This window comes from Helicoverpa zea, chromosome 8, assembly GCF_022581195.2.
Source record: "Helicoverpa zea isolate HzStark_Cry1AcR chromosome 8, ilHelZeax1.1, whole genome shotgun sequence".
Lineage (NCBI taxonomy): Eukaryota > Metazoa > Arthropoda > Insecta > Lepidoptera > Noctuidae > Helicoverpa > Helicoverpa zea.
Genome location: NC_061459.1, coordinates 3,705,993 through 3,730,031, shown reverse-complemented (window position 1 = coordinate 3,730,031; position 24,039 = coordinate 3,705,993). Strand labels below are relative to the sequence as shown.

The 24,039-nt window shown below is 37.9% G+C and overlaps 3 protein-coding genes across 3 annotated transcripts; 2 read left to right on the top strand and 1 right to left on the bottom strand.

Annotated features, from left to right (window-relative positions):
* Window positions 1–2,095, top strand: LOC124632816 (dehydrodolichyl diphosphate synthase complex subunit DHDDS). Its single transcript, XM_047167790.1, has 5 exons — window positions 1–519; window positions 754–887; window positions 1,004–1,152; window positions 1,408–1,583; window positions 1,742–2,095. The coding sequence occupies exons 1-5, from the start codon at window positions 328–330 to the stop codon at window positions 1,949–1,951; spliced, it is 861 nt and encodes a 286-aa protein (XP_047023746.1). The 5' UTR covers window positions 1–327; the 3' UTR covers window positions 1,952–2,095.
* On the bottom strand, window positions 2,018–11,175 carry LOC124632811 (protein FAM50 homolog). The gene is made up of 6 exons (XM_047167782.1): window positions 10,683–11,175; window positions 10,193–10,330; window positions 9,824–10,028; window positions 9,234–9,388; window positions 2,683–2,795; window positions 2,018–2,452 (listed from the first exon to the last, which is right to left on the bottom strand). The coding sequence occupies exons 1-6, from the start codon at window positions 11,025–11,027 to the stop codon at window positions 2,353–2,355; spliced, it is 1,056 nt and encodes a 351-aa protein (XP_047023738.1). The 5' UTR covers window positions 11,028–11,175; the 3' UTR covers window positions 2,018–2,352.
* A 155-nt stretch (window positions 11,176–11,330) lies between these two features.
* Window positions 11,331–24,010, top strand: LOC124632810 (gem-associated protein 5-like). The gene is made up of 18 exons (XM_047167781.1): window positions 11,331–11,627; window positions 11,719–11,878; window positions 13,262–13,478; window positions 13,555–14,185; window positions 14,396–14,575; window positions 14,811–15,056; window positions 15,285–15,471; window positions 15,555–15,717; window positions 15,957–16,116; window positions 16,462–16,601; window positions 16,845–16,969; window positions 20,378–20,552; window positions 20,800–21,336; window positions 21,666–21,813; window positions 22,160–22,239; window positions 22,315–22,447; window positions 23,057–23,143; window positions 23,536–24,010. Exons 1-18 carry the CDS (start codon window positions 11,431–11,433, stop codon window positions 23,828–23,830), a joined length of 3,861 nt encoding a protein of 1,286 aa, XP_047023737.1. The 5' UTR covers window positions 11,331–11,430; the 3' UTR covers window positions 23,831–24,010.
* Window positions 24,011–24,039: the final 29 nt, after the last annotated feature.

The following is a 24,039-nucleotide window of genomic DNA, read 5'->3' as shown; positions in this document are numbered from 1 at the left end:
TCGTGAAACAGTGCGTGACTTTGACAGGTGTCTCTAGTACGAAATACATCGGTGTTTTTGAGATACATAGTTGGTTACTTTGAATGATAATTAAGGACAAAACCAAATTAATTATGCATTTCAAATCATCGTTTTTGTATACTAACTAAACAACACGACTAATGTATGATACTTCCTATTTTTTAAATAAATACCTTGTTGTAATCTCGTCAACAACTGATACAAAGTGTCATTGTGTAGCACTGACGTGGTTTTGGTCAGCTATAGTTAGCAAATTGTGTATCTTATAAATTATATTAGCATTATAACTTGGAACAAGGAATAGCCATGTCGACTTGGGTTAAAGAAAACTGTGTTTCCTTCTTCCAATTGTTTTGCATTAAAGTGGTGAAGACTGGTCGCATTCCGCAGCATCTAGCATTTATAATGGATGGAAATCGTCGGTATGCCAAGAAAAACAGTGTTGATAGCGCTGCAGGACATGTTAAAGGCTTTGACAAGTTGTCTGAAACTTTGAAGGTGGGTTTTTTATATTTTTTGCATTTTACAACCATCTTCTTAATGCGCTGTGGATCCGGATAGCACATTTATGTCCTGTTCTGAGTATATTGAGCGTTGTTTTATCAACCAATTTTCGTTCAAAAATTGTAAGACTGATAAAGGAACAGGAACTGGCCACCTTTCTTAAAATCTGTTTTTGCATCTTAAATCCTTTGACCATAAATAAGTGTTATTGTTATTTTTTGGTTTCAGTGGTGTTTAGACCTAGGAGTGCCAGAAGTGACAGTATATGCGTTCAGCATAGAAAACTTCAAGAGGAGTAAAGAAGAAGTTGATGCTTTGATGAATTTGGCCAGAGACAAGTTTCAAAGATTATTGGATGAAATGTATGCACTTACTTATTATTTTACAGATTTATGAATGTTAAAAATATAATCCCAGTAGTATAAGTTTAAATATGAATATAAAATATTATTTAAACAAATATATTTTTTGTTAACAGTGATCAAATCAATGAATGGGGTGTAAGAATCCATGTGGCGGGTCGGCTGTCCTTATTACCAGAAGATTTAAGAGCACTTGTATCAAAAGCAATGCTTGCTACCAGACACAATTATAAGCTAAGACTTAACATCGCTTATGCATATACAGGTAAATTACTTCTTTTGTAAATCCATCTATCTTGCATTGCTGACAAAATTAGCAGATAAGGAGCTCAAGAAATTGCTTTTCAAAATATTATTTCCACTATTTTTGCTCTTGCTTCGTATTTATAACTACTTCTGTACTACTGCATAAAAATTGATGTTACATTTTTAAATGTCTGTTTATTGATTGACTTTAAAAAAAGAAGGAAGTTCTCAATTCAACCTCAAATTTTTTTTTGAACATACTGTATTGTTACAGGAAGGGATGAAATTAGCCGAGCAGCCTCACACTTAGTAGATGGTGTGAAAAACAATGAAATATCACCAGAAGACATTGATGTTGATCTCGTCTCCAGAACATTAGAACTTGGGGAAGCTGAACTCCTTGTCAGAACTTCAGGGGAAGTCAGATTGTCAGACTTTATGTTGTGGCAGGTATGAAAATTTATAATTAGACGCTTTACGAACTACCTGTAATCTTATGGAACCTTTGTCATCCATCACTTGTGACCTTAACTTATGAATAAAAATCAGGTATTTTTTTTGTGGTTGTGTAACATTTACATTTATTAATATTGAGTTTTTTCTTTCAGGTTGCAAACACTAACACAGTGATATACTTCACAGACGTTTTATGGCCAGAATTTAGTATTTGGAACCTTTTGTCTGCCATTATACATTTTCAAAGACACGCCCCCGCTCCAAAAGCTTTGCCAAGTATCAGTGATACGAAGAAAGAATTTCTGAATAAACTAGAAAGTCAAAGATGGCAACAAATGGAGAAAATTGTTAGCTGTTCATAGAATTTATTGTTTATTTTAATTGTTGGATAAAACTTCCATAGAGAGTATAAAAATTAGAAATGTTGGTAGTTTCTAAAATATTTATTGTTTCCATTATCTTCATCATTGTACAGACACACTTCAGTAATAAAAAAGATTAACAAATGTTTTATTTTTCTTTTTCACATTTCCATATTTTCTGTTCCATTGATAGCACACAAGATTTCAGGCATGACGGTGACTTACATACTTAAAAACGAAATATGTACTATGGTATTGTATTATCTTATTACAAAAAGTAAATAAAACAGAAACATGCTATAATACACATAATTTAATACATTCGTTGGTATTATTGCGTTCACTACATTGTCTAATAAATTGCTTTACGATAACTTCATAATCTTATTGTTGCTGTTACTTCATTTTCCCTTGATTGTGTATTTGGAGTAAGTTTTAGTTGGATCGTAGGGCTCCCATCTTGAAGCAGGGAATATATGTTTGTTTCTTTCATACCAGGATCTGAAAAAATATTTAAAATAGTTAAGTAGGTATTTTTCAAAACATCACCAGAAGTGTGGATCTTATAAATGTACACAAATCTTATGTTAATGCAAGTAACACATCATTAACACAAACAAACAAAGATAAGAAATTAACTATTCAAGATCCTTCAAAGGTTTGGTCAACCTTGCCATTGTTAACCAAACCTTTGAAGGTCTCATGAATATGCAAAAGTATTATAAACTTACCTCAACAACACTTTGCCAGCATGTGAATCCTGCTTTTCTTGAGTAGCGTCATTAACCAGTCTGACATCATCGGAAGCGTCAAACTGGAATAGTGGTCCACTTTTTCCTCTGGCCTAAAAAGTAAAAAAATCTTTTTTACAAAACAATAAAACCAACTTCAATATTAAACTTGGGGGGGTAAGTTGCTCGCGTCCGTAGGATTTACCACCTTTTCCTAGGCCCACCCTACACGTCCTCCCCGGGTGGTGCTAAAAGAGCAATAACGCCGAGTCACAGGCGGCGGTCAACTAACCTGTCTTTGGGCTCCCACTAGCCCTGATGGACTAAATAACATCTAAACTAGTCTGGAAAGTGTGGTCGTAATGCCTTGGGAAAGTATTACGCAAACCCTCCCATCAATTAAATATGAAAATGATAAATAATGAGGATACGATGTCATGCGATCCGGCTAACCCCCGGCGCTTGCAGGTACCCGGGCCTGCAGGTGTGAAATATCGAAGACCGCACGGGAGTGGGCGACCAGGCTCCCGTCTCGGTGAATGTTCCTGGCAGCAGTAACAGCAACAACAGTAAAAAATTCGTACAGCAAGCCTTCCATCCAGGCCAGCTCACCCGACCAAGGTCTGCTTCCCTGGGAAGTAAGCAGGGCACTAAACCCAGTCATGCCTCTAATGAACGACCACCTATAATTGATTTAGATATTGAGGACACTGTATCTGGCTCTTCAAGATTGGAAAACAGTGATGACAATCACCAAAATCACAGTTCACCTCAACCAGAATGGTCCCAAGTTTCAAGTCGGAAAAGACAACGCAACAGCCCAGACGGAACAACTAGTACTCAGAAGCAAAGTAAACCAAACTACTGGCTAGCCGTACCGACTCCTGTGTACAATCGTTTCTCTGAACTTGAAAATGACCCTGCCTCAGGAGAAATCCAAGTTACTAAACCTATCAAACCGCCACCTATATTTGTGGACAAGGTTAGCAACATTCAACCTTTAACAAAAATGCTAGAAGAAAAAACCCAAGGAGATTTTGAGATTAAAATACTACAATCAGAGCGCGTCAAAATTTAAGTCAAATCTGCAGAATCATATACTATTGCCTGCAAGGAATTAAAGAAAAGAAACACTGAATTCTTCACCTACCAACCTAAAGAAGAACGAAGCTTTAGAGTAGTATTGAAACATATCCATCCGACTACGGACCTGGATAAAATAAAGTTCGCTCTTGGGGACTTACAGCATGAAGTGAGGAATATAGGGAATATTAAACACAGACAAACGAAACAGCCTCTGAACATGTTCTTCATCGATTTAAAGCCGCACAATAACAATAAGGATATTTACAACATTAAGAATTTACTTAATTATAGGGTTCTCTTCGAAGCCCCGAGACCGAAACGCCAAATTCCTCAGTGCGCAAACTGCCAACAATACGGGCACACAAAAAAATTCTGCCATAGAGAACCAAAGTGCGTAAAGTGTGCCGGTACCCACCGCACCATAGACTGTCCCAGAAAGGAACGGTCAGACAAAGTAAAATGCATTCTTTGTGGAGGCAACCATCCAGCCAATTATAAAGGATGCGCCGTGTACAAAGAGCTACAAAAGATCCATTACCCAGCCCCACGTCCGAAAAAGCTACCTAAACCAACACCCCAAACTAAAAGACCAGATCCAGTAGAACACGATATTAAATCTTATGCCGAAGTGCTTCAAACCAACTCAACATCTAAAGACCATAACGCTATTCAAAATACATTTAATACTGAGAATTATGTCATCAATTATGAATCAAATGCTAGCCTTAACAAAACTGCTAACAGAATTCATGTCCAAAATGGCCTTACATTTCAATCACTGAAAATCTGCGTATGGAATGCTAATGGCTTGTCAAAACACTCCGAGGAGTTAAAATTATTTCTGAAAACACAAAAATTTACATAATGCAGATATCCGAAACACGTTTCACAAATAAAAGCTACTTCAAAATACCAGAATACATTCTGTATCATACGATGCACCCCGATGGGAGGGCACATGGAGGTTCCGCAATTTTAGTAAAAAATAAAATTAAACATTACCAATCTGCATCATTCTCCAAAGAGTATCTCCAGGCAACAAGTGTAGTCGTGTTAGACTGGACTAGTGAAATCATTATCTCGGCCCTCTATTGTCCACCAAAGCACAAAGTTAAGCAAACACACTTTGAGGAGTACTTTAACTCACTTGGTAGTCGATTTATAGCTGGTGGGGACTATAATGCAAAACACACATTCTGGGGATCTAGATTAATTCTTCCACGAGGGCGAGAATTACTCAAATGCATACAAGCGAGAAATATGGATGTACTGTCAACGGGGCACACGGCCGACTGACCGTAAGAAAACCCCAGATCTCATAGACTTCTGTGTTGTAAAGGGAATCTCAAGGAGCTACCTCTCCTGTTTTAATTCCTTGGATTTATCGTCTGACCACTCGCCTGTCATTGTTAGCTTGTCCACTGAGCTGTTGGAAAAAGAACCAAAATGTGTCCTACATAATAAAAAGACAAACTGGGCAGTGTTTCGAGACCTCATCGAGACTGCCTTCGAAAAACCGGTGCAGTTGAAAACCGAACACGATATCTGTGATACGGTCGAATATTTTACGGAAACTGTCCAGAATGCAGCCTGGGACTCTACGTCTTTGACTAAACATTCTGCAACAAGTCGCCAAGTGGCTCATCATATTTTAGAACTGGTGTCTCAGAAAAGGAAACTCAGAAAGCTTTGGCAAACAACAAAATGTCCGCATATAAAAACGAAACTGAATCACAGCATCAGAGCACTTAAAAAAGAACTTGATCAGGATCGAAATTATCACTTCCAGTCATACATTCGTAGACTTGATGCAACTCCATCTTCGAGCTACTCTTTGTGGAAGGCCACCAAAAAACTGAAACGACCAATAAATGCCTCGACGCCGCTACATATGCCTGATGGTAAATGGGCCCGTACAGATACGGGAAAAGCAGAAACATTTTCTACCCACTTGAAGTCAGTATTTACTCCCCACCCCAATGATTGCCCAACCTCACATCTGCAAAAAGTACACTCATTTTTATCTGAAGATGCAGTACAAGAGGAGGTAGAAGGATATGAGACACCTAAATTTACCAAGGAACAGGTACTGCGGGAAATTAAAAAAATCTATCACAAAAAGGCTCCTGGATACGACCTCATCACAAGTCGCGTACTCATGGAACTGCCGTATGCTGGATTGATACTGCTGACTTCCATCTACAATGCGATGACCAGGCTAAAATTCTTTCCACCTCAGTGGAAAGTGGCAAAAATAATAATGGTTCCAAAACCGGATAAACAACCGGAAGACCCGAAGTCCTACACAGCGGCGGCCCTAGCCATTGCGAGGCTACGTGCGGCAGGTCTATGCGAGGCCCTTTGTCCTACGTGAAAAGTATGTGTTGCGAAAGTAAGCTGGTGTTTTGATTTAGCTAAACGTCATGTTTGAGGAAAAATGCTCAAGTTAAACAAATTAATAAAATTTAATTTTACTACAGTTTATATTTAAAGAATCACAAAATTAACAAATATTAAAATGATCTGATGCTTGCGACTTCTCTTAAGACTAAAATCTTTAATTAAAGCAGAATAATGGAATGTATGTGCAACGTCATTTTCGATCGAAAGAATAGCAAGGGCTGAAAGTCGATCTTGTGTCATCGAATTCCTTAAACATGTTTTAATAATTTTAAGCCTCGAAAAACTGCTTTTTCGATATGAATATTTTATTATTCGAATTCTCAAGACTATTTCGGTAGTGGGATAAATTTCAGTTAAATTATTTTCTAATATATATTTCAGCACCGAGATAATATTCAGCTCTTCGTATAACTGATTCAGGGCCGTCTCTAGCTCATGTAGCGTTCGGGTGCAATCATGACAAAAGCGCCCCCTATGTATTGAAAGATTGTGACTTGAGTAGTTCGAACGTCGTAAATAAGAAGGTTCATACGGAAACTAGGAGTTGTTTTCTTGTTAATAAAAGGACTTAAAAGCGGCGCTACCGTCTAGGTTCAGTTAAAAAAGGATCGATGAAAAAATAAATCAAGTAAAATTTAGAAGTTTGGGTAACCAAAGCACCTAAACTTGTATAATAAACAACAGTGCAAGGTGAAGTCGCGAGCGTAGCGAGCGCGAAAATTTTGAGGTTTGGGTCACTGAAACACCTAAACTTGTATAACAAACAGCAGCGGAAGGTGAAGCCGCGAGCGTAGCGAGCGCGAAAATTTTGATGTTTGGGTCACTGAAACACCTAAACTTGTATAACAAACAGCAGCGGAAGGTGAAGCCGCGAGCGTAGCGAGCGCGAAAATTTTGATGTTTGGGTCACTGAAACACCTAAACTTGTATAAGAAACAACAGTGGAAGGTGAAGTCGCGTGCGTAGCGAGCGCGAAAATCGTAGTTTTGGGACATAAAACTACTCTAATCAAGTTAGAAGGAAAGGTACTGCGAAGTGAACAGTCGCGAGCGTAGCGAGCGCGAATTTTTTAAATTGTTTGTTTAAGGACTCTCAAATTAAACTCGGAATTAAGCACAAATAAAAAGAATTCGTGACTGGATCGAGAGCCAGTGGTTTTTGTTACTTTGGTGCCAACTTTTTGTTAAATTGAGGACTCAAAAAGTAAACGCAGAATGAATTAGAAGTAAAGAAAAAATGCACATTTTTTTTCTTGGACCAGATTTATATTTTTTTATAATATTTTTTTTTATATTAGTGTGGGTTGTAGCGCGAGGCCCCCCCAAGCGCGAGGCCCTGTGCGATGGCACAGTTCGCACACCCCTAGGGCCGCCACTGGTCCTACAGGCCTCTCAGTGTATTGCCTATCGCCTCTAAGGTTTATGAGGCACTACTGTTGACTCGCATCCTATCTGTAATCCACGATAAGCATCTGGTTCCAGATCATCAGTTCGGATTTCGCCATAAGCACGCAACCATAGACCAGGTCCATAGACTCACAAACGAGATCATGAAATGTTTTGAAGACAAGAAATACTGTGCAGCAGCCTTCCTAGACATATCCCAAGCTTTCGATAAAGTATGGCACGAGGGCTTAGTATATAAAATCAAATATAGCTTGCCACATTACCTGTATGAAATAGTAAAAAGCTTCTTAACTGGCCGCCATTTCATGGTCCAAAGCGGGGATGCTACTTCAGGCCTTTGTCCAATTTCAGCAGGGGTCCCACAGGGTAGCGTTCTAGGCCCCATTCTCTACCTGTTATATACTGCAGACTTACAGTAGGTAACTTAACGGTTACTACTGGGACATTCGCAGACGACACAGCAATTCTAGCCGTTGATAGTCAGCCGGACATAGCAACCAGAAAACTCCAACTTGCCCTAGACGACATAGCAACTTGGCTAAAGGAGTGGCGAATCAAGGCCAATGAAAATAAGTCTGTCAATGTCACATTTACTTTGAGAAGAGAATCCTGCCCACCTGTTCGATTAAACAATGTAGATGTCCCCCAAGCAGACCATGTCCGATACCTAGGGTTGCATCTAGACAAACGCCTCACTTGGCAAAAACATATTTTCACCAAGCTTAAGCAGCTTACTTAGCCTTCAGCTGCGGAAACTCTACTGGCTCATTGGCCGAAAATCCCAGCTATCACTAGAAAATAAGCTCTTACTGTACAAGGCTATCCTCAAACCTGTATGGTCCTATGGTATCCAGCTGTGGGGTACTGCTTCACACTCTAATATAGAAATAATACAACGGTTCCAAAACAAAATGTTGCGGATAATAGCAAATGCCCCATGGTTTGTGACAAACGACCAGCTTCACAAAGACCTCAAAATGCCTACAGTTCAAGATGAAATACGCAAATACACCAAAACCTACAAAAACAGGATTGCCAGTCACCCAAACATTTTGGCTGTTAATGGAGAAATCTGGTAGACGGAGACTAAAGAGAAAGATGCCCCAAGATATATCCTAAGGATATAGAAGTGAGTAGGAAGCGACACTGGCTGCTTCCTTGAACATGACCCTTTACAACACTCCAAATCTACTGTTTATTGTCCACTGTGGAGGCAGATCGCAGTATATAATAAAAATTAAAAAAAAAAAAAGAAATTAAACCCATGCCGGACTGCCGGACCTGAGGTCCCGGGTTCGATTCCCGGTTCGGTAGACATTTGTGTGATGAGCATGTTTGTTGGCTGTGGTCTGGGTGTTACAATATGTATACATATATGTAGTTTATCAGTTGTGTTAGCACCCATAACACAAGTTAATTAATAACTTACCATGAGGCTAACCAACCGTGTGTGAAAAGGTGTCCCGACATTAAACCCAAAAACTTTTTCTGATAAATACTTTGGTGAAAACCGCATCAAAATCGCTGATGTGACGTTAAAAGCTGATGTGAAGAAGCCAAAATTAATAATTCTTTGACTTGTTGCGTATCTACAATGTGAACCAGCTCTCAGGCTTTTACAACTTTACAGGGTAATCTGGAATATTTGAAACTTACCTTAGTAACTATAAAATCGTAGAATGTATAGTGATGAGGTAATATGAGATCTTCTTTGACATACATAAGCTGGTCTGCAGATACAGTTTTCAGTTCACTGAATTCAGGCCGCAATGTGTCTAGGCATCTTTGTAGGAATTGATATATGGAATTGCCTGAAAAAATAATGTTATTTCTTTTGTCATCTGTTACTGGTATAGTACTTAATCAAAACTACTGTAGCTACAACTCACAACACCGCCATCTACACATTCGGAGACGCAACTAACCTGCATCGCACAAGCAGTGAATATAGATAGATCACCCCGACAACAACTGTCGGGCAGTAGCCCACTGGACAAATACAGCTGTCCGGTCGGAGGAGCCTCCCTTTACTGCGAGGTATGATGAGCTTTACTCTCTGCTCTCATACCTCCACACTGCTTTAAAATATATTCTACTTCTTAAGCTCATGGATTAAAAAACTAGGTATCTTTCCAGAGTCATATTTTGGAACATGGACAGGGGGTGTCTTTGGAAATTTTGGAGACCTCATCCAATAGGTTCACTCCACCTCTATGTGAAAATAGAATTTCAATTGTACAACATACCTTTTTTCAAGGTAACATTTCTTCTGTGCCCAGAACCATCCCAATAACTGAATGTAACGGTTATGGGTTCATCTTTAAGACTTGCTTGAGTCATCACCCATTCTAGCCGAAGTTCCTCTCGTAACTTGAGATCAGCCTCCTCCCTTTCTCTATCTGGCAGGAATGATGTGTCCACATCTGGATTCTTTTTTATTTTCTTGAACACCTGAAAAATACATACATTGATTTACTAATACTACTGTGGTTTTTAGACCTCCTAAGAATTTAGAAGATTATTTTTTGCAATGTTCATACAAAAATGTTTTTGTTTTTTTACATAAATACAGTCTATAAACATTTATAGACATAAAGGGATGTAAAGAAAAATACCGGTTCCTCCTTGTCCCTCCAGGACTTATCATCAGCTGGTGGTTTCTCATCGGCCGAGGACTCCTCGGCAGCTTCCTCTTCTCTCTCCTCATCATCATCCTCTTCTTCCTCATTCATATCAAATGATAATGCTTGAATCTGTAGAAGGAATTGGTATAAAATGTGTTAGAATAATGTTAACCAAAAGAGGTACATTGCATGCAGCGTAATGGTAAGTAAGCAACAACACAAATCATCATCATCTGCCTCGTCTTTTTCCAACTATATTGGCTTCCAGTCTAACCTAATGTTGCAGAATACCATATTTATCAAGGAGAAACCACCAACCCAGTTACCTGGGCAACAATGCAAATATTCATGTAAAAGACAACTGTAAATAAAGTAAAAACGAAATGCCTGCATGTTTAACTTAATGTAATTCAATCTTCTCAATTGATTCCATTGGTGCCTAGAGGCTATTCCACATAGATATTGAGGTGCAACATCTCACCTGTCTCTTTTGTTTGTTCTTCTGTGCTTGTTTAGCTTCAATCTCTTTCTGCCTTTCCTTTTCCTTCTCAGCTTTCTTCTGCGCCAACTTTTTCTCTCTCTCCCGAACTATGTGTTCTTGTTTTGCTTTCATTTCGTCAAGAGTCACCAGACCGATAGTGGAACTCTTCAGCTGTTGCTCCACAGCATCGTAGTGCGTAGCAAACTTGTTCTCAATATTCACCATCTTGAGATCTTCTTCTATTTTCTTTTTACGTAGTTTTACTTCTTGCTGAGCCTTCTCGCGTTTTTTCATCAGGTGCATGGCTCTGCCAGCCTCTGATGCTGCTCCCTTGTAATGAGCCATGGTTGTGTAATGTATCTATATTACGAGGAACACAATATAAAGCAGATCTAAAAGACTTTTCTTATAAAATTAAACTTTACGAAGCACAAACACGAAGGAAGACACAGCTGCAGTTTCCAGAAACATCAACAATAGACCAGAGACATTCTATTATGACGGAACGGTTTTTAGCAGCTTTATTTGGATATCAACCTTTTCATATTTGGTTATAGACGAAGCAAAATTGATTGATTCTTTCATTTGATTGATAAGCCACAGCACTAAAAAAGTCTATATTGTGTCATAATCTGTGAACCGTTGTCTATGAAATAAAAGTGAATAAAATACGGCGCGGGCGAAAAATTGTATTTTACCGGGCGGTGTTTAGTTTTGTCGAAACGTTACGTTTAATTTGATTTCAAGCATGGACGAAACAGTATTATTACCTTCACCGAACTGGTTTCTTGTTTCAAATTTGGCCGTAAGCTCTGATGGCTGGCTTATTTACGGTGGCCCGTCTAAAAGTCTTTGTGTTTTGGAGCCACGAAAGGCAGATGAAGGAGTTATTTCTTCAAATGAAAAATATCAGGCTCATGTGGTTCTCAGGGCACATTCCGAACGGTAACTATCACATATTGTTTCTATCCACTCTGGTCTTAAAAACGTGACAGTAATGTCCAAGTAAATGTGAACAATATTTTTATTCTTTCAGTATTGTAGCAGTGAATATTTCGCCGGAATGGTCAGAAAAAAGGACCTTACTCACCGGCAGTCAAGACGGAGTGGTCAAGCAATGGGTTCTAGAAACTGTTAACAATAGAATTAAAATCAAAGCTCAAAATGTCAATGATGTACATCAAGCAGAACAAGAAGTCAGTACATAGTTTAGTTTGTTGTAACATCTTTAGAATATAAAAAATAGTACATATAATTTTTATATGTAACCACTTAGTTAAACAATACATTTAGTACACAGATTTAGTAATTAAGGCTCTCCATGAAATGAAAATGTCAAAGTAATATCAGCGGCTAGCGGCTAGACCCTGAAGTGCGACTACACCTAGGTTTGTTAGTTACCTTAAATGGTCCCCTTACCTTTGGTTATTACTAAATTCGTTTGTAAACGTTCAGTAATCGAAATGAGCTACACTTTGGGTGGTCAGCCTTTGCCCAGAGTAAGCTCCATTCGTGATCTAGGTGTACACCATGACTGTAAACTCTTGTTTGAAACACATGTGGATACTATTGTCTCTAAAGCGACTAAATCTCTGGGATTTATAATGAGGGTCTCTAAATCTTTTAAAAATGCAAAAACCTTAAAAATATTATATTGTACCTTTGTTCGAAGCCAGTTAGAGTATGCGTCAGAAATTTGGAATCCTTGCTACCAAAAATATATTGATAGGATTGAAAATATCCAAAAAAGGTTCTTAAAATTTTTATGTTTCCATCAGAAAGTTCCTTATAATTCTGAAAATTACCTTGATCTTTGTAAAAAGTATCATTTACTACCTCTGTCAATTCGTCGTGAGATCTCTGACTGCATACTTCTATTAAAAATTTTCAAAAATGACATTAATTGCCCTGAACTTTTATCGAAATTTAGTTTTAATATCCCATCCAGAACCCGATATAATCCACCTATTTCTGTGCCATTTGCATCAACAAACTATAGGAAAAATTCTTGTATTGTGCGTGCAAGCAGAAACTTAAATAAGTTAAGGAAACAGCATGATATTGATTTGTTTAATACTACTATAGTCACGGCCAGGCGGCGTCTGAGTCTTGAGTTTTTCAGAAACAACGATGTGGAGTAATCACATAGTTTTTTTATGCGCTTTTATTATATAACTAAGTAGTAAGTACTGTTCCTTAGTAATTTAGTATTCTTATTTTTTCAAATTTGTAGTTCATGGTTATTTTTATACTCTAGTGTTAAACGTGAGGACTTGTTATTGGCTATCCGATTACCATTCATAATTACAATGTGTTTTATCTTGCTGTAAGTCTTCCATGCAGTATAAATAAATAAATAAATAAATGTAGCCTTCATCATAACGGCTACATCTAGGTAAAGTTAACTCACATGGGTAAAGTTCGGTGGACTCTATTTCTCAATGGTTAGAGCTAGGTTTTTGATTCTGCTAAGTATTTGCTGATTACACCTAGCTGTAGACAGCTTCACTTTAACTTCTATATTTTTTTGTTTTGGTTGAGAAAATTATTGTAATTAATTGATTTTTGTTTTATTCCAGGATGTTGTTGGAGTAGGTTACAGTAGTTCAACAATGGCCATATCAGTTGGGGGTTACAGTAATGTAGTGAAATGGGACTTGTCTTCCAATGTTACCACAGGATACCCTCACTTAATTAAGGGCTTGAAGCCAACCTGCATGGCTTGCTCACCTCATTTGCCATTACAAGTTGCTGTCGGAACAAAGCAGGGTGTCATCTTTGTTTTGGATCTTCATGGTAAAGTTTTCTTTGATCTTACACTACAGTATTCTACAACAATAAATATAAAGTATAACAAAATCTTTGCCCACAGAAAAAGGAAGTATATTATACAAAGTTAGAAGCCAAGATGAAGAAGTAGCAAATCTAAGCTGGTGTCCACAATATGAAGTGACCGTTAAGAAAACATTCAAAGAGACCAAATCATTCCTAACAGACAGACTAGCATCAATAAGGAGTGAAGGCACAAACTCAAAAACAAAAGAAACAAATGTTCTAGAACAATCCGGTATTGGTAAAACCCTTCCGGATGACAGTTTTGATGACTCAATAGTCCAAGAAGATGATACCTTTGATATCTATGCTGACCATGAGGCTGAAGAGTTTGGTCACAAGAAGTATGTACCAGAAGATATAGTGGTTAAGGTAAAGCAGGAGAAAGCTGCTGATGTTGATTATTTGGCTGAATGTTTGAAACTCAAGGAGGAGATCTTGAGAAGGAAGAATCAAACTGAACCGAGTATTGAGTCACTGGTTGATGCGTTAGATAAAACTCATGTGGGAACTGCTAATTCGGCTGATACTAAAGTTGATAGTGCACAAACGCAGTCTGAAAGTGTTGAGGCAAGCACTAGTAAGGCAAAATGTGATAATACTGATGCCAAAGTCGCTAACGAATCTAGTCACTATCACAAACATCTACTTGCTTCTATAGGAAAAAATGGGTGAGTTTGTCCTTTCACAATATTATACTAGCTAGACAATATTTCTGGCTCTTAAATATATTGATACCAGTTAGGCCTGGTAGTTTAAATATTACTGATTCATGTGTTTTAATGTTAAAAACTGTTTTTGATGCTAATAGTGTTAAATAATGAGTTTTATGCTATGTATCATAGTTATAATTAAATCATAAGCAAATCATTATATTTCAGAGGTGTTCGAGTATGGTCTAAATCTGGTCAGCTAGTTAGCTCTAGTATTGTAAATGCCTCTCAAAAAACAGTCAAGAAAGGGCCTGTAGCATCTACAATTCTCTGGTACAAAGCGGATACCCTGCTCATTGTTGATCCCAAGAGTCAACTGTTGGAGACTAATCCACTACAAATTAACAAGTAAGTTCTCTTATGCATAAAGTTGTAAATAAATAAATATTAACCTTATGTCTTCCACCAACCCATATGAAAAATAATATGAAACTAACAGCAGACATATTAAGCTGTCATGTTGTCTGCTTTAAATACTTCTAACACTTGAATTTCTTACCTCAAATCATATTATCCATAGTATCTAACCTAACATTGATACTACTGCCTGCCAATGAAAATTGAACTCTATTTTCTTCCCCAGCAAGAACAAACTGGCTTGCCAATTAGTTCATCAACAACACAAGCGTGGTATGTACTGCATAGTCACGAATGCTCCTCGCGTACAAACTGAAACAACAGTACCGTCAGACGATTGGTCAGTCTGGTCAGCCTCTCAAGACCGCAACATTATACGATACTGTTTGAAGAGTAAGAAGTCTTTAGCGGTCCATTCAACTTGTGGAGGTTTCTTATATACGGTCTTGAGTTGCCCGTATGATGCTGGGAAGTAAGTTCTAGTTATACTTTTATTAATTTTATGGTAAAAAATGTTTCATGATTTGGATCTAAGTATAAGTTCAGTTCTTTGGTCCTTTGTAACGTATAATACCATCCACTATTATTTTAGACCTTTGATCACTTTGACCCTTATTGATCACTTTGACGTGTTATCAAACAGTGTATCGATCATTTTGGCTCAGTATTCAAACATAACAAAAATCCTTTTTTTCCCTAGAGTGGCAGTAAGCGTGGGCGACGGTACAATTCGCGTGCTAGAAATGGCGACCCTACCTGACGATGACACAAAGTTAACAGTTCCTAGCGTCATGTCCTACTGGCAGAATGTTCAAGGCAAAGTGCTGACTATCGCCTGGCATCCGACAAGAGAGAATTTACTGGCTTTCGCTACGGGAGAGGCTCGGGTAAGTCTCATTTCTTTATGGTGTTATTTTTGTGTATTTGACGGGACGTTACTATGTACTACAGTATGCTATTATAACATTAGGTAGGGCTGCTAGACACGGGCGGTCGCTACGAGCGGCCGGGCCGCGTGCTGCACCCGGGGCTGAGCAAGGCGGTGTACTCGCTGTGCTGGGGGGACGGCATGCAGCTGTTTGCCAGCGGCGGCGGTGCTCTTGTCGTCTACAACGCTAGTAATGTGGATGAACGTAAGTCGTGATCTGTGTGGATTTATTTATAAAAAAATTAATGTACAGACAGCACATCAACCTACCTCAATCTATCAAATTTCTTCAATAGACTCTCAACCTTATCACAATAGCTTTACGTTAATATTCGATTGCTAAAAATCAGATTCGGGTAGCTTGATCTGTTGGCTATAACTAAGTTGTCACTGGTCCGTTTATGGCTAGACTTTCAAACCATAAATCTGTGTTTTCTTGTCTAGCTCCGCAACAGATAAACGTGAACATAGAAGGTCAGTCGTGGCAGATCTGTGCCGTGTCGTGGACGTCACAGGGTCTGCTGGTGGGGTCACAGGCGGGTGCGGTCGCGTTGTTGACTCAGCTCGCACCGCATACGCTTATCGCTGCTGCCTTTGTTTTTACGTAAGTGGCTTAAAAAACTGATATTTGGTCACAGAACAAAAAAAAATATTTTACCAATTTACTCTTTAAAAAAACTGTTTGACATTTTTTTTTTCTACTGACAACTTCTATCCTAATAATTTGAGAGGACACTATGAATAGCTTCGGTCAAGTGTTCTTCATAACAGCTGGAAAAACGTCCAATTCTGGACAAAGGTCTCCCCCAAGCTGAGGGATTTGCCCATACTCACTACGCTTGGCATGCATGTCGGTGACGAAAACAAAACATAGGAATTAAAAACATTTAGAACTGTCAAATAACCTTTTAATACAGAACAAATAATTTATTTTTATAATTCTTTTCAGTAAAATGATACATGCTATGGAATGGCACCCTCAACAGACGTCAAGCTCAAGCGATCTGTCTCCATTCAAAAATCTGATTGCTGTCACCTCATTGGCTAAAGAGAGTAACATTGTCGTACTGGAGTATGGGACCAAAGAAGGTATAAGAAATAAATATACTGGAGTATTTTATAGCAGTAATAACGTTAGTGTAATTTAAAAAAAGTTTAGGAAGTAAGTTCTGGCTAAATGTGTAGGTACTTGCATATCTTTTAAGTAATTTTCGAATTTGTTTTTTTTTTAATAATTATATTTTTATTGACAAAATAAAAAAAAGTATAATATTTTAATAAGCCTCATAGATATAAAAGCAACAGGTAAAATTAAAATTATTTTATCTTTAGATGGTACTAGACAGTTTACTACTTGGAAGACATTGGTGGGACACAAGAATCCGGTGCTTCAAGTTGCATGGAATCCACATCGTGATGGTCTGTTGGTGTCTTCATCACAAGATGCTACTGTTAGGGTGAGTAAAACTAAATACGGAAAACAAATAGCTTAAGAATAAGACTGTACACCTCCATCCGGTGCAGTCGGGTAAAACATGAAAAAATCGAAAGGTGAAGGTTGACTGGTAGAGAACGCCTAAGGCGTTAAGTCCACCTTTTCACATTGTTTTTTTTTTTTTTTTTTTGTAAAATGTGTGCAAAAAGTATAATCCTACTTATATTATAAATGTGAAAATTTGTGAGAATGTATGGATGTATGTTTGTTATTCAATCACGCAAAAACGGCTGGACCGATTTGATTGAAATTTGGTATGTAGATAGGTGATTCCCTGGATTAACACAAAGGCTACTTTTTATCAACACACCACGCGGGCGAAGCCGCTGGCGGAAGCTAGTAAATGATAAATAAATCTATACATATAATAAAATGGTAGGAAAGTCAAAACTGTACATTGAATATTTTTTTAAAGAATACTTGTGGTGTGATCGATAATCAATACTGAGCCCAAAAATATAGTTTTTAGAATTTTTGTCTGTATGTCTGTTTGTCTGTATGTTTGTCTCGGATAAACTCGAAAAGTACTGCATGGACTTCAACTAAATTTGGCATGAAAATTACTCAGAGTCCGGTTCAACATATAGGCTATATATTATCACGCTATCACCTACGGGGGATTAGCAATGAACCATTATTTCTGTTAACGTTTCTGTAACAGCGTATGCACTAATAACACGTATTTGAACGTTTTACTTATATATTAGTTGATCGGCCTATTATCAATCCTTAAACAAAAAAAACGCCTTTATAAGTAAATTGGGAAGAAAAATAATATTTATGAAAACTGTGTTTAGACAAGGTTAAAGTAGCTCCATCTACCGTACATAAAATACATCAAATTTATCAAAGCACCAAGGTGGTAAATAACATTTGTGCATTTTCCGTAATTCACCATATTGTAACACAGGGTGTGATTTTTCGATAGATGTTTTAATAAAATTTGTCAGGTTGCCGCGCCACATTAAAATGCCGCAAAAACACATACCTTGATGCAAGGCAAATTGATAGTTCTTAGTCAAATTTAAAACGATGCCATCTACATTATTTTTTGAATATTAACGTCAAAAATAAGGACATTAGCAGAACAATTCAAGGTCATAGATGGAGTTGTGCATTTTTTCGACCAAATTGAGCTGGGGTTTTATTAGTTTAGCTTATCTTCCAGTAATACGGTGGCCTAAAAGTAATTTTTACTTTGAATGAGCCATACATATCTATAAACCTCTTGCACCCGGCCCTGGTTTAAGCTATGGTCCGGGGTGAGAAGAAATGGGATGACGAAAAAGGAAAACTTGCACCTCTCACCCCAGCCGCTGCGGTGGACGTGAAAGACACCACGAGAGCTGGGAGAGAGACGATTCCCGGCCACCGAAGACGTGGGTCTGTGGGGCGATGAGTTTCGGGTGGCTTATCGACCTAATCTTATCTCTTAGAAGACAACAGGCGCGTGCCAGCACCCCTTATGGAGAGTCAGTAAACCCCAGTGGGGCTCATCCGGGCCAAAGCCTGCCAGAGCTGCGGAGTTGTTCAAAAGAGTTTATCGCAGCCCTGGTACACAAAAGGCTTAAGAACATGGTGGGTTTTAGTCAATAAGAGTCTGACACTCCCTCACGGACCGCAGCCGGACCAGTGCAATTACATTGTCGTGGACAGAAGACCGCATTCTCTTATGAACAAGTCAAACTGATGGCTGAGAATTACATCCATCTCCAGGAGGCAATACAACGTATTGCAAATGCCCAGGGCTTTGAGAGCCTTTTAATCCTTTCCTTCACCTTCACTTGAGATTTCGGTACATGCACAAATTAAAACAAGACGTCTTTTGTAACGCGCAATAGTTTTGGTCGCGGGGACTTGGTCGTCTTCATCGCGTATTTACCAATTCTTAGTGGTCGTCATGCACACCCGCTTCTGTAGCTTTATTGAAGATTGTTTTAGTTTGTTATATTATCTACGCTACTATAGCCCGCTGTCGAACCTTTCTGCATCAAATCTTGAAAAGGTAATCTTAATATTATTAGTGTAATTCACAAAATTCCAACGTAATCCTTCCTGATTAGAATTGATATGCATTATGGTCCATACTGGCGCCGATGGCCTGCTAACGGCAGCTTTTGCACTGAGCATTTTTCAGGCGATGTAGCAGTAATAGTATGTTCAGAACTGCATTTATCGTTGAATGATAGAAAAAATTGCAGAACAATTATGGTAGTAAACAAAGCAGACGATTGCTTCACAGAGCTCTCATTGGCCCAAGTAGATCAAGTCAGGTCTTTGTTCCCTCATCAGATCTTTGAAAGCGTTTCGGAGGATACCTATTATCGTCCTGCACGCAACGGTATGTTACGATATGGTATTTAAATGTCCTCCGCAAGAAAACGAACGTGTGTGCTATGTACAAAGGAGAAATTCTAACAGTGTGCGGTAGTGACGCAGAGTATAGAGGCACATCACTTATGTTTCTTCTGTTCTGCTAGCACCACCAAGAAGTGACAAATTACGTTCATTTTGAACATCTTGGCAAAACTGCAGGTTTCACGTACGAACACATGAAGTGGACTCTCGTAGATACGTACATTTTACCTATTCGTGAACTAATGCAAACATTTCGGTGTAATCCCACCTTAAAGTAGCGAGTGAGTGCACAGAAAATCCGCGGCTTACAAGTGTTTCCCCCCTGTAGTGAAACTACGCGCCTGCCTGATGATTCAGTCATCATCCACCTAACTTTTCACCAACTAGGTTGGTGTTGGCTACCAGTCGAATCGAATCTCTTTGAACCAAATTTTTTACTCGGATTGACTACCTACCTTCTCAACCCAGTGAACTACACACCACGTTATCCATGGTAAGACTGTTTGACAGACTTTCTTGCTTCCGATTAGTCGCAGCAGCTGCAGAAAATGTACAAATGACAGCTTTGTCAGACTCAGACCATATATAGATTATAGCTGTTTCCTATGAGAATTACTTACGCACCATACGTAGTAATTATTTAAATCGGTTGACTAGATCCAGAGATTTTCACGACGTCAAAAACTTTACTTCGTTTGTTTAGATAAATGGTCACACATCCACAACATAACCTTGATCGGTCAACTTGTGCGGCAGCTAAGTAGTTATCCGCTAGCTCCGCAATAAATTGCATATTTATTATGCTGTCATGTGAAAGAATACACCTACGGGATGAGTAGTACTTTGGCAATTCTATATTGCCCACGCAGACGAAGTCGCGGGCAACAGCTAGTAACCAATAATAAGTAGCCATCGAAGAAAAAAGTTTAATTCAATTTACAGTTTTGCCGTAAACATTCATTTGACTTCGCCTATTTTTTATTACTAATTTCTCATATCCTCTGGTCTACAGGTATGGGAAATGTCATCAGGCTCCTGTATATCAATATTCGGTGGTCACGCGCAATCGTCGTTAGGCGTCACCTGGGTGAGCGAGCCGCAGTTACCGCATCACGTCATCACGGGCGGCGCTGATGCTTGTCTGCGGGTCTGGGATATTTACCAGCATAAGGCTGAAGATTATGAAGGTTAGTAAAGGCACGGCTTATCACCTGGGAATGTAGTAAAAAATCCTGAAAAACAGTTGAGCTGAGATGAATTTTGTGTATATAAAAATGTTTTAAGTCATATTTGACTCGAGAGTAGGGATTAATTTGTCTCCAAATCCTATTTCCGCCAAAATATTAAACTTATTTTAAATCTATTTTTTCTTTCATAGTAATAGAGTATTATCAATTCATAAATATGTAGTTTTATATTATTTTTTGCCACCAGAATTGAAACACGAAGTTCACTCAAAAACCAAACGTAAGAAAGAAAATGCTAGCCGAACTGAACCGGACGCAACAGCGGCCGAACCAGAAAATGTTGCCACAAAAATAGATATTACTGCCAAAACACCGAAACCACCCAAAAAGTTCCTATTACCCATTATGTACAAACGAATTTATGATCCGCTTAAAATAATGGCACCGAAGAAAATGCTACAAATGTTTTTGGAAAAGACTGAACGTAAAGGCGAAAGGGGAGACGGAATAGATAATGTAAACGACGAAAAATTGAATACTGTTGATGAAAAGGCGGATTCAATTTCCGTAAAAGACCAAGGTGACATAGAAGAAAAAGGCGATGGTATTGAAAATACTAATGCTAAAGAAACAGTTAAGACTGAAGTAGAAGTAGGAGAAAGTTCGAAAATTAAAATAGAAGAAGAAAAAAAGGAAACACGCAAGAATTCCAGAGAATTCAATTTAGATTTCCTCAAGATTTTTGGCAGCATAAGAGATGTTAACGAATATTTGGATTTGGAGAGTAAGTTTATTTTTACTTATCTATCAAATGAACTCTATCGACTTCCCTTTTTGGTTATCCCGTTTTAACTTTATTTTTATATCTCCTCTTTGAGCGATTTTATTTTGATTAGCCTTTTGAGCAATCAGTTATTAAATACAGATTTATATTTCATTATAAACAATATCATATGTAAAGAGGAAAGATTTGATTGTTTCTTTGAGTTTCTCTGGGACGCAGGTGAAACCGCGTGGAACAGCTAGTAAACATATATAGACCTTCAAACTATGACATCCTCTTTTTGATTCCTGAATTTTTTTCTCCCATTTAATTCTTGTTTTATTCTATAGTGGCCAGTCACTTGCAGTCCTATCACCCAGAATCTTGGATCATGCTGTCGATATTCCGCGGACATATCGACACTATGATACAATTCGCAAGTAAGCGTGATATGCTCTGCCCCTTCCTGCTTAGTATGGCGCCTTGCGTGTCATTCAAGTAAGTATTGAAGAACAATTTATTATTTATTTATTATTAAACATACACACTATCTTTACGGTATTACCCAATATAATAGTGGTGTCCAAAACTTTCCAATTATTGTCTGTTCATATGAGAAGTAGGTACGAAAATTAAACTTACAGTTGAAAAAAGTTAGAAGACATTTTCTCATGCCAAAAGGGTTATTATCCTGTGTTAAAAATGATGTTGAAACGAATTACATAAGTGTGTGGTAAAATTACATAAGTATGTGATAAAACTATGGTTGTAGTATAACTGTTTTACGTGAACCAAAAAAACGTATAAATGTTTTGTATTTATCAAACTATATAATTGTTTATAGATATTGGAAAGACGCCACGCAACTTTATTTAGCGCAAATAGATCGACTCGTAGCCAAAGGTGAAGAAGAAAAACTTTATGGTAAGTTCCTACTACTACTAGCTTTCGTAACTACATAGTACTGATTGTGTAATAATGACATTTGCTTTGTTTTAGATAACAGGCATTATGGTGGGTCGACATACCGCAAGGCTGCCATCTTACTTAGTATGCACGATGTGATGGGCGCAGTCAAAGCTCTCTGTGACGGAAAACTCTTCAAAGAAGCTTACATACTATGTCGGATAAGGTAAAAAATTAATTAATGTTGTTAAAATTAAAAATTAATTACTGACAACAATTCTCAAGTAATTCTGTCCCTCTGAAGTCAGCCATTCTATCGTGTCATTGATGAAAATGCCAATTTGGGACAAGCAAAGCTACTTGAGAACTACTACATTTAATTTTGAATACTGGGGCCCGATTCTCCTAAGTTAATAATGTCAAAATCGAGTAGAAATCGAATCGCAATAGCAGTTTTAACCATATCGGGCATTCTGCTACTAATAAAAGACCAATCGCATTCGATTGACATTTGATTGGTGTGCGATTGGTCTGCTATTTTGGTGATTTTGGTCCATACGGTAGTTTGCTGTGCAATCATTTTGCAATCGTAAATCATTTGCAGACAAAATGATTCATTATTGAATGACAGAAAAGGATAAAAACATTTATTTCAAAGAAAAAATAGCGGAATGCCACATACACTTCAATCGTAATCGAGTCGGGATCGGATCTCAGTCGAATCGAGTCGAACGTGAATCGTATGACGCTTAAGTAAAATTAGGAGAATCGCGGCCCTGTTGTTATTCTTTGTTGAACAAGATATAAAAATATATTACCGTATATTTTCTTACAGATATATGGACAGTGTTGCTACGGAAATGTTAAGGAAATTGGCTGTTGATCTGAAGCTTACTGGGAACATGCCGATGGCGGCTGTATGGTACGTTTAGTTTATTTTAGCCAATAGTTACTTTAACATCATAATTGCGAAATTAATTTTGTCTGTTCTCGGCTTTCACGTGAAAACTATTAAACCGATTTAAATGTGTGCACAGTCTAGAGACTTGTATCCGCGTGCGGGAAATAGTTCCCTTGGAACTCAGGAAAGAGCTAGTTTATCATAAAGCCCCACATTCATGGCAAATTTTTGTTAAGCAACATTGTTGATGAGCAACAAGAATGTTCCTGGAAAAAAGTACTTTTCATTTTATTATCAACTCTGTCATCATTGTAACATGTTGCAAGCAACTCAGCAAAATGTTGATGCAACTTTGTTTATCAACAGTTCACCACGAATACGGGGCTTGAAAATAACGAAACTTATTATTTCAGTTATATCGCCATGGATGATCTATCTCAAGCTGCTCAAGTGCTAGCGATGTCCCACGATCAAGAATGTCTCAGCCTAGCTGCGGAGATCGCTAAAATTGCAGGCAGGACCACATTCGCTGACCAAGTAGAGAAGAAAGCTAAGGAATCGAAATCACAAACATCTGAAAAGACTGAAGAGATATTAAAAGAACTTCCGTCGAAAATTGAACTCCTTATGAAGGAGAATAAGGTTCAAAATAGTGATACGTTAAACGGCGAAACCTCTAACAGTGATATTTTAAATGGTGATCATTAAACCAACGAATTATTTTAACTTTAATGTGTATTATCGACTTGAGTCGAATCTCAGTGTGCTGTAAAAAATAGTCTCTTCCATTTATGATATTGCATTTTTGCCCGACTGCCAAGGGTTATGTTTTCTGTGTAACAACTTTTCAGTAAATACTTTATCAATTAAATGTTTTTAAAATAATAATTATTTGGTTCAATTAAATTTCCTGATCT